Here is an 11,517-nt window from a genome sequence, read left to right on the forward strand (position 1 = left end):
TTCACTTTTTTTAAATTTTTTCCAATGTTTTTAATAAAATTTTGAAAAAAAAAAAAAAAAAAAAAAAAAAAAAAAAAACAACTAACAAAAGGCATCATTTTATTTCCATGCTTCCAGCGGGGGGCAGCAGAGAGCTCACCTTAAAGCCAATGTCTCCCTTCTTGCAGCAGAGGCAAGCCAACATGAGGAAGACAAACGTGAAGAGGCCAGAGAAGGAGATGGCGACAACTGCCAGAGACGAGGGCCAGGACAGCTCGCTCAGCGGCGTCCCGTCTGCAACATCGGAGAGACATGCAAGTGTTAATGGGTTCGAAGCATCTGGAGATCAGATGGCAAACAGAAAAGCCATGCAGGAAATTAAAAGCTAAGTAGAGATAAAGCTGATTTGGATAAGCAGAGATGAAATGTGCCAGCTTGATAAAAGAATAATCACTCGTCAGTAATATGGATTCAGGTTCTTGTTCTTGTAACAGTCACTGCAGTCTGAGCCATGTAGAAAAAAAAAAAAAAAAAACTATTAAAGTAACCCATAAATTCAATTGAAGCCTAATATTTAATAAAAGAGTAGTTCATTTTGCTTTAGTGTGATGAATGTAGCTTTTGCGTTCCGATTTCCATTTTCCTCGCGGCAATAAACGAAAATCTAATATGAGGCAACTGCTTTTCGCTGCAATCCACATAAAGTCGCCCGTTCACATATGTTTGAACGGACTGTATTTTTTAAGAATCTCCCATTCACAGTCAGCCTCTTGTGCGTCTTTAATCATTTTCATTGCTTCACAGTCTTTACCATATATAATTTCCAACTATCTAAGACATGTGAGACACATGTGTGTCGGATTGTCATCCAGCCAGACTATGAGGCCAGATGTCTGAATTTACAGCACACAGACAAACTCTGCTTCGGTTAGAAACCATATGCATTTTCACATAAAAAACAAACTAAAACCAAGCAAAGAGGAGACTACTCACTGCAGTGCATTGCAAGGTTTTATACTCTGACCTTTTCTCTTATTTTGTAATGTTGAAAACGCATCGTCAGGTTGGGCGTCTCACAGCCCACAGTTTAATGGTTGCAGTTCATCATGTGAAAGCAGAAAGATAACGAAACAACTCAAAGCCTACAAACACACGGTCCTTCACTTAAACTGATAGGATCAGGTAAGAACTATTCTTTAACTATGATTTTGGGCTTTATGTAAGAGTTGCAAGAGCAAAAGAAATTCATAAAAAAAAACTCATTTTTTTAAAGTCCTGTAGGTACCACAGCAAAAATAAAGAGACAAGAGGAAAAGATTAGTTGAAAACTTAACATCATCCTGAACACACCGCCCCTATGATAAAACATGGTGGAGCAACAGGTTGTGGAAATGCTTCTCTTTAGCTGGGACATAGGATCTGGTTGAAGCTATTCAGATGGTGAATAAAAACTAAACAGAGGGAAATTAAAGAAAACTTGCTAAGGCTGCAAAAGACTTGAGACTGAGGCAGGAGGTGCACCAGCAGGGCGATGAACCTAAAAGCACAGTCAGAACTACAACATATCAAAACATAGGCACAGGAGAATTTTAGGTGTAAAACTAGAAGAGGTTCAGTCGCCCAAAAAACTTTGCATCTGAGACTGCAGCAAAAGATGGTGACACTGCAAATCACTGATTCAGTTACTTGTACAAATGCACAGCACACTTCCTTAAACCTTTATGGAATATTTTGTGTTTGTCCAACGCATAAAATCCCAAGTAACATGTTAAGCTTGTTATGATGCTAAACACTTTGAACTGCCCTGTTGCTGACTGCAGACCACGTTTTTTATGTGTGAAAACCAAGCGCATGCAGAGACGGAAAGAAAACAAGCCCAGATCTCCACCATGTACCACGGCGACAATAGTCTGTGAGGCATGTGAGTGGGTTGTTTCCAGCTCGGTGGCTGAGACCCCTGTGGTCCCGGCCCATTTGGCTGCAGGGAACACACTGTTCCAGACCTGACAGCTCCCACAGCCCAATCAGCACAGCTTCAGCCCAAGCCTGACCCAAAGGTCACTGCCACAAAGCCTGTTATGTGTGAGACTGGCATACACAAAAAGAAAAAAACACAAAAAAAACTGAATGCTGACAGACAAAAACGCGCTCCTACCTGAAAGTGTTGCACATGTGGGCAATGATCAGATAACCTATCACCATGGTAACATACAGATGGCCAGGAAATTGATTGACTTTAACTGTGCGATAAACTTCGCCTACCCCCCTCCCTCTATTCTTCCCTCCTCCCTCCCATCTTTCTTTCATCGCCAATGAAAGACAGCTAACATTTTGCCTGTTTTCGTTCCCTCTTGTTTCACTCTGGTTGCAGTGGGAGCTTGACACAGATTAGGTTTTTTCCGCAAGTGCGAGTGCCTGTAAGACGGAAAAGTGAAACTAAAGCCAGCAGTTTTCTTTCTAGACCCAATGCAAGCCCTTCCACAAAGTGAGAGTATGTAATGAGACGGCATGATGCAAAGAGGGCGCCTTGCATTCTTCACTTAACCAAGCAGCTTGATGGAAAAGAAAAAAAAAAAGGTTCCTAATCTTAAACACTTTCAGCACAACTATCTTTTGAAGGTTCAACAATTTGCGTAATTTATTTCCAAGTTCACAAACACTATTTTGTCTGTTGATAGTAAAATACTGAAGCTATCCATTTATTAATGGATGGTGGAGGGAATAAGGAGGGTGTGTATGGTGCAGCTGGTGTAAAAGCTTCAATAAAACATGCCGCACATGGGGGAGGCAGTGCGTACTCCAGGACACAACATACAGCATACATATGGATGTTGTCATTTCTGGAAATGGCTGTTAAGGTTGGTTGATGTGGCCTGTAAGAGCTACAGCTAATAAATTACTATCCTGTTGAAAAATACACTTAAGCAAGACAGATATACATAAGACATTGTTCTATTTTTCCTCTGCTGATTACATTCCCACAGAGAAGGTATTGGCTTGAAGAAGTCATCCACCGTGAAATGTTGTCAACCCTGATTTAACGTAACATTAACTGTAACAGCTCATCAGTGAGACTGAATCCATCAATGAAAGAAAGGTTCAAATACAGAATTAGATAATTGACATCCGTGGAAATAGGCAGCTAACCCAAACTTCAGCTTTTTTCAGTGTTTCCGGTATTAGCATGTATGCGGGCATGTTGACATGTTAAACTTGGGAAAATGGAGAAATTGAGTAAAATAAAACTGACGATAAATTAATGTAATTACAAAACTCGATGGGAAATGGGAAAATTCGGACAGCATGCAAGAACCCTAATCATGTGCTCTTGATGTCATGCTTATTGGTGCAAGCTAGGCATGCATGCCCTCAGAAATATACATCAGCCTGTTTTGCATGTTAAAGTTCCAACAGATGGAACAGCATATTGACTCTTAGATCACCACAGGAAACCTCTGTGCAGGTTGTGCAGGGGGGAATTCTAGGGGAATCGTTTTCATAAGTGTGACATTTGAAGAATCCATCTTTCTCCCTCCCTTCCCCACTCCCTCACTTCTCCTCCTCTCTCGGGCTTTGTGAACAGAGTGACGACCCTGGCTCCTCCATAAATATCCGAGAAGTGCGCGTTACATTACCAGCCGCACAGAGAAATGAAAATAAAGCACTTAAAGCTCGGTTCATTCCAGCTTTATTAAAATGCTGTCTCCGGGACTGTGGAGAGAGAGATGAGTAATGTCCTGGCAGAGAGGAGGGCAGGAGCAATGGAGTCACCCTGCCACCTCCACATTTCAGGCTGACAATTAGGGGGAGGCTGTGGGGCAAACGGATGGATGACGAAAGGTTAAACTTGCCGGCTTCGGTAAAGAAAGCACCAAAGGATATAACAAAAATAAAGAAAGAAAGAAAGACGAGCACTTCTTTTGAACTTTTCCAGTTTTTGTGATGCTACAACAACAAACTTTAATGCATTTCATCAGGATTTAGAGCACAACGCAATTTGTAATTATGAATCGAAAAGAGGTTCCAAAAATCTCTTCCTCGTCTTTGTTTGCTCTCTCACAGAATAAAATGTACTGCAAACACGATTCCTCCAGAAGTTATTTAATCAGTAAATAGTTCCCTGTGTGTTTAAGTTGCTCTCAGTAAAACTACAGCTGCTCTGTGACGGTCTTCAGAGGTTTGTTAGAAATTATCACCAGACTAATGGCATGTGAGGAAACCACACATGCCATGGTGAACTGTGGTTCCACCATCATGCAGTGATGGATGATATTCTTCAGCAGGGGAGGGGGATGCCAGTCAGAGCTAATAGGCAGATGGATTGAGTTAAATGCAGGGTAGAAACCATCGAAAACATGGTGGAAACTTCCATCAGGATAGTGACCTTACTCATGTGTTAGAGTGGCCCAGTCCAATTCCAGACTCAAACCCAATGAAGAATCTGGGAAGCGCTTTGGGGTCCTCTGGACTTGATAAAGCTCTATGCAAGTACAAACTTGTGTTGGTGACATGACAAAATGGGAACAAGTTCACGAGGCTGTGGAGGGAGTTTCTAAGCTCTAGATATAAATCTGAGTGAAAATACCAAAAGTCCATCGTGTGATGCTGCTTCTTTAAAGAACTGACTGACAGGAGAGAGTGAAAAACAAAACAAACAAACAAAATAAACCACATGAATGTGAATTGGTAAAAAAAATAATATCAGAATGCATGGCTTCATTTTGATCATATTTATGCATAAATAAGGTTATAAGAGCAGAAAAATGCATTAATAATCTATTCAAGCACGAGCAATTCATATTACTTTATGAATAAAGCATTTCTGTGCAACTAAAGTAATTCAAAAGTGGATCTTCTTCTGCTCCTAAAATGCATAAATGTGATGTATTAGTCAAATATGTTCCTAATAAATGCAAACATTAGGCAAAGAGGACAAGAGGACTTTGAACATAGGAGGTTTACACTGAGCAGAAAGAAGAGATTAGGACACTTTCACACACACACACACACAGACACACACACACACACACACACACACACACACACACACACACACACACACACACACACACACACACACACATACACATCAAAGCCAATGTAGAGACCTGAGCGTGTGTGTATACACCAACATAAACCCAAACAGAAAGAATGATGTACTGCGTTGGCCTGACCGTACGCCCTCTTTTATACCTTTAAATTGCTTTTGCTTTTGTATGCTTCCTGTGTACGCATAAACGAAACCGACACACAGGGCTGTTCTCGGTTTTGACGGAGGGACCTGCAGAGTGGGCACCGTGCCAGTTCACACACAACGGCAATCAAACAAACTGCTGTGAGAAATAGTCAGGCGAAGAAAAATGGTGAGGATGGGAACGCAATTCCAGATGCATATTAGGGGTTTGGTGAACAGGATGCAAATTCAGACATGCACAGCGCATCTTAGCTCACAGGCCACCTCAAATCATATTATACAACACACCCACACAAACGGTCTAGTTCCTAAACTTGCTCAATACTACAAGGACATGCATGGAAATGTGTGGTTAGGGTTAATACAAATGCAAGCACATTGTAAATGCTGCTGTATAAATGTCAGAGAGACCCAGAAACTAAGAAAGAGCTTAGCAGAGGCATAGGCTCTATTCATCACTCCAAGCAGGCTTTTACATTTGGGACAGTGCTTCAGGGGCAAACATGCTGCTCCATCTGCCTTAACTGGGCAAACAAATACATGATATAGTGAAGTTAGAGAAAGATTGTGGAAACTTGGTTAGCTTACAGTAGAAATGAAATGAAAACAGAGTGGGAATGCTCTGTTCAGAGCATCTACAATACTTGATGAGTGGTGCAGTTGATGCACGAAGACAGAAAAAAAAAAAAAAAGACATCCTGAATTGTAGAAAAACACATCGAGACCTAGGAGGACATAAATGGAATAGATAAATCAGAAGGATGATAGGACCGTTGTGTCACAGCAAAGCCCGCAAGCACAAACACATGTTCAGAGACATCACACTCATGGGGCACTCAGTGACCAAGGGGAGCAGAATGACATGATTAATGGCAGGATATGGCATTCTCCACCAGCTCACTTCCTCTTTTGCGAATCTCAGGCACTCTGTAGAGGACTGCAGATGGCAGAGGGATGTCCTCGCCTGCAGACAGCTATGATGACTGTCATTAACTGGGAGTGAGAGCTCAGGATTACCAGCATCACAGGACTGTCATGTACATGTTCAGGCAGGGCATGCTGGTGGAAAGAAGGGATAAGAATATTAACTCAGTCTGCACTTTTATGGCAATTTGTAGGCTAAAAAAAGTCACTTTCAAACTGTTAAGACCTTTATATTCAAAGGACTTCTCTGGAATCATTTTAAATCAAAACCAAATGCAAACAAAGACTGTAGAAAATGGTTATTTAAATGATGAGATTAAAGAATAGTAGTCAAGGTTGCCAGTGGCCCTTATATAAAAATAAAATAAAATCTACAAAAGATATGCTTTCTTTCATCATTGTTTTGTCATCTCCTTAAGTCAGGTGAAAAACACTTAAATGTACAAAAAAAAAAATCAACTATCTACCTAACGAAAATCAAGTCTTACTTAATATTTATGCAGTTAGTATGGAAAACAGCCCTTTTAAATAACAGTAAATGAAGAATTAGCTCAGATTAAACGTTTGTGAACAGATAACACATTGAATTACTGCTTGGCAGAAATCTAATTTAATCTCTTGATTTAAACGACAGTTAACATCGGCATAAATTAGCCAGTTAATGTTGCGTTATTAGCTTAGAAGCAATCAATATTGAGGTGTAATGCGTTTTTGCGCCTGAATGTCAAGGATCTAAACATATATCTGCTTTCCATGCCTCAACTCAAAACTAAAACTAAATTTAAACCAAAGTCTATCGTCTAATGAAGATTTAAGTTTGAGTGGTTAAAAATTACACTTTTGTTTTTCATGTGACCATTTATGTGAAAGTAGAGGACCTAAGGCATGTCTCACAGTCACGGATGTACAAAGTTTGCCTAAATAATCAGTATTCACTCACATATTTGACAGAGCACGGCTCTCAAATGACATTCCAGAACTCTGTTTATACCCCAGGCGGATAAACATAAATTAGATGCATGTGCAGGCACTGGTCTGCAGATGACAGAAGCATTTCTGCAAATATGCACTTGAGATGAACTCAGGACGCCATTTTGGTGAGACTCACATGATGCAAACAGAGCCAGTGTGTGTTTAAATGTGGAGATGCATGCCTGTGAGTGTACATTTTTGAAAAGACAAGCAAAAATACGCATGCATAAAAAGGCCTAGTATGGCGGATATGTGTGCATATAGATTCATTTCATATGGAGTGATATTTTTTATTTTTGTTGTTGTTTTGTTTTTGTTTTTATTTTACAGTTACCTAAAGTAGGAAGCAATAAATAGTTTGTATCGTCACTTTCATTGTTATCACAATTAGACCACAAAATATTTTGATAAAACTTTAAGTCCACATCGCCCAACCCTGCGTGGGGTGTGTCTAAATTCAAATTCCGTTTTTATTGATCGAATATAGTACTGTGATATTCTGACAAAATAAATTGTGGGTTTTCATTAGCTGCAAGCCATTAGGATGTGACTGCCTGTTCTGATCCCGCTCCTACCAATCGATACTACATGTCCAAATGTCCTCTGCTTTTCTAACCACTCTGTGTTTCCGAGATCATTTCTTCTCATCGTTAAACCTACCAAAGACCCATCAATAATACATCCGAGCACGCTAACCATTCAGGCGTCATGACGGTGAGAAATCTTAAAATTATTTTTGAGGTGCTTAAAATTTTAAACCAACACTAGATGATATAGGTCTGGAGAATCAGAACATTGTGTGTGCTCATCCTCTTGCTTGAGAAAGGAACAGCCAGGCTCCAACATCTGCAGCACCAATGAAACCAAAAGCCATCACATCGTTACACAGACAGCACAGGGAGGAAACATTGAAGGTTCCCCCTCACTGCCTAAATCCACTTCATTCTTATCCCAGTTCTCCCCAGAGGCAGGCTTACGCAACCGAAGTGCTTCGTGTTGCACATGGATAGATGAATAATCAAACAGTCAGCGGTGGATGCACTGGCTGACCGAGTCAGTGGGAGGAGCTTCCCATGTTAAACATCTTTTCTCTTTTTGGGATGTGGCTTGCAACCTTTGGTAGAACCTGCAGCGGTGTTTCCATATCGCCGAACCCACGTACAGGTCTTCCTCGCTTACGGAGTGATTGACAGGAAACGTGTTTAATATTTTCTTGACTGCATCAATGTAAAATCCACACATGACACCACTGCCACCTCCAGGCATCGCAGGGGAGTGCTGAAAGATGGACTCCCATGGTGCTCCACTGTCCGCTTTCTGCTGTAGCACAGTTCTTTTACAGGTCACTCTGCTGTTGGTTTTGTCTTGACAGCAATCTGTGTTAATATCCACCACAGTGTGAGCTGGGTTTGTAGGTAAGCTTCTTCGCAACATGTGTATGAGCTCTCCATGGTGCTGAAGTAATGGTGAGCCAGGTGCTGGCTGAGGAGGGTGCAGATTCCACAGACATCAAATCCAATTTCTATCCTGTGAATGCTGGCGAAGTCAGCAAATCACACACCGCCATGGCGGTGTGTCCGTCCCTGCCAGCTTACATAATGCCCCGAAGTGTGTCGAGGACCTTTTCCTCACTGTTGTTTCCCCACATTTCCAGAAGTAACGTGCAGAGAGGTGCAGCACACTCTGTCCTCACACAGCCTGCGGCGCGGGGAGGAACTGCAGCTGTGGAGGTTAGCTGGAGGGGCGCAAAAGTTCAAGAGCCGCCCGTCTGAATGTGGGCTTTTGAAGTCGAATCAACCCCGAGTTCATGTGAAAATGTGCAAAACACGCAGTTGAACAAAACACTGCCGGGGAGTTTTTCCTCATTGAGATGAGGAATGAGTAAACACCTGTGTTGTGTTTATATGTCCATTTTTTTTTTTTTTTTAGCAAATCTGTCAGTGCCACTTTAGGTCAAACTCCTTCAGTTTATCAGTTTATATGAATGCATCTCAGCAGTCTCATTTTAACACATCTAAAATTTCCCTCGAGCACTGCCCAGCCTCTCCAACGGACCTGAGCGTTTCTCTGTCCTCTTCCTTCCCCTCAGAAGGGGCCGGCCCTCTCGCACACACCCCCTCAATCTCCTTAGCAACATTGATTTTATGTCTAAACACCACGCACAGCCTCAGGATCCACTGAGGCGCTGGTCTTCTTAGAAATCTAGATTATTACTTTCTTATAACCAAGAATTATTATGCACCGTCTTATTTGCGGTCACCCATTCCTTCTAGCCTATAAAAAAAAAAAAAAAAAACTTTCCTCTATCTGAGTGAGATAAATCGCTGCATATCCTGGCTGGAATTTTTCAAGACCTATGAACTCATTCAGGAAGACAACAAAAGGAAAATTAAATTGAAAACAACCCAGGAGAGTCATGGTTTGCTGGTGTTTTATCTGTAATTCAATTAAGAACCACTTCTGCAGTAGGTCTGTTTCGCATGGGACTCTCCTCATAGGCAGTGACAGCCAGCTCAGCATCCACAACCTGCTCTTTTAAACAGGAAACCAACAGCCAACCATTTGTTTTGATTCAGAGTTTCCAAATGAAAAGAAAATGGATCAGATTTTGATGTAAGTTTTATATAGGTATTCAGTACAATTAATGCAGCAAAGTCGCTCCGTAAGCACACTGACCAAATAAATTCAGCAGGCAATTGGATTTAATTGGAGCCCTTGCGACTTCTAAAGAAAGAAGGCAGAAAAATGGACAGGCAGGTAGAAGATGAGAGGAATAATTGGACTAAAGGGGATAAGAGATCACCCAGAGAGGATAGTTTGGGAAGGACAGATAAAGCTTGAAACTTGAGAGCCAGCTGAGCTCACTGTCATTTGTATGCTCAGCACACTGCGGCCAGTGCAAGGACTCTCTCTCGCCCTGTTTACATGTGCACACGGCCATTCAAGCCTGAGCCCCTTCACAGCCTGTGTGTCAGAGCTCATCTACCTGCTCAGCAGTCCCAAAGCACTGCAGCAGCACCACCTGGGCTCGTGTCTGCCAAAGATCCCATCACCCTGACGTCCTGGGGGATGATTAAATGCTGCATTCTGGGGAGCGCGGGGAGCAGCCACCTCAGACAGTTGAACCCTGCACGTCACTTAGCATGCACAATCCTGCATAGCGTATGCGTTGTGCACGAAACGCGTGTGCACAGCTGCACAACTGTATGGGGACTGTGCAAATTCGGTGCAGACACAACTTTTAACCCTCTTGTCACCGGGGTTTGAAGGCCTGGCAGAAGGTAAAACGAGAGTATCTGAAATCATCTTAATTATGCAGGCGGACTGGGGTGCTTCATAATCATGATGAGGCAGCAATGTCACACCAGTGACGGAAAAATAAACCAACAACAACAACAGCAACAACAACTCAAAAACAAATATGTCGCATCAGTCAACATATTAAGATGACATCCATCAGTGCGTGAAACTGGGGAGACGCATGCATCGGCAGATTGATAAACGCCCTTATTTATTATTCGGTTCCTACCTGTATCAAAGTGGGAACTGAAAGCGAAGCTGGGATTGAAAAACGCCGAAGACATGACAATCACTTGAAGGACAAACACCATCCTCCTCACTGCGCTGCAGAAGACAACAAGTCTATAAACGAAAAAAGAAAAGGGGGGGAAGATGTGAAGGATAAATTCCTGACTCAGGGGCTTTGGAGATTCAAATGACCTGCAGAAGAATAATAAGAAGAAGAAGAAGAGGAAGAACAGGAAGCTCTAAAACGCCGCATTTTTTCTTCCATCGCACCTCGCAGAGAGAGAGCTCCGCTTCGCCTTCAGCTCCGGCACGTTTTTAGACAGATGTTGACAGCGGTTGTCATCATTACTATCGTTATTTTCAATCGCATCTATGTCTTTGACAACGGCGTCCAGTTCAGCGCATCTTCTTCATTCAGAGCACGTAGTCGGTTACCAGGTGAAACGACGATCCGCTGTTTTTTTTTTTTTCTAAATCAGTTCTCTGAGTAAAATCCCTGCCGTATCCAAAGATTCAGTCACATCTCTGATTGCGCCTCTTTGTTTTTTTTTTTTTTTTTTTGTTTTTTTTTTTAAAATAAATCTCTGTTTACATGTTGGCCCAAACAAGCTGCTGCCTCCCGCTTTCTGACTGGACAGCCGGGTCGCTTGGAGATGTGACCGTCACCGTTGCGTATTTGGGTTTCAGTTCGGTCCAGACGAACCGAGCAGCAAACGTGCAGAAGCTTAAAGAACGCGCGCTTCCGTTTATTCCTTTCAAAATATTTCGTCTTGTAAGCAAACTGATCCGCGCTTCGTTTACGCTGAAAATGGTCTCCTTTTGTTTCCGACTTGCTTTAACAAGCTACTGACCAACCAAACACTCCTCACTCCGGATCCTCGTTGGATCTTTTTGACACTTGAAGTACTGCTCTGCATTTC

The 11,517-nt window shown here is 42.0% G+C and overlaps 1 protein-coding gene across 3 annotated transcripts in view; it reads right to left on the reverse strand.

Annotated features, from left to right (window-relative positions):
* The window catches only part of aatka (apoptosis-associated tyrosine kinase a), a 30,097-nt gene extending 18,823 nt beyond the window's left edge, over nt 1-11,274 (reverse strand). Inside the window, exons 1-3 of one of the 3 annotated variants that reach the window (XM_015031083.1) lie at nt 10,868-11,274; nt 10,599-10,711; nt 140-273 (exon numbers count right to left, since the gene is read on the reverse strand). In XM_015031083.1, coding sequence (XP_014886569.1) covers nt 140-273; nt 10,599-10,680 — 216 coding nt within the window. In that variant the 5' untranslated portion in view covers nt 10,681-10,711; nt 10,868-11,274. Of the gene's footprint in view, nt 1-139; nt 274-10,598 lie in introns of all 3 variants that reach the window. The other 2 variants (XM_015031084.1, XM_015031082.1) reach the window with 2 other exon arrangements.
* Nucleotides 11,275-11,517: the final 243 nt, after the last annotated feature.

Source organism: Poecilia latipinna, unplaced genomic scaffold (genome assembly GCF_001443285.1).
Source record: "Poecilia latipinna isolate Pla-1442-1.1 unplaced genomic scaffold, P_latipinna-1.0 Scaffold198, whole genome shotgun sequence".
Lineage (NCBI taxonomy): Eukaryota > Metazoa > Chordata > Actinopteri > Cyprinodontiformes > Poeciliidae > Poecilia > Poecilia latipinna.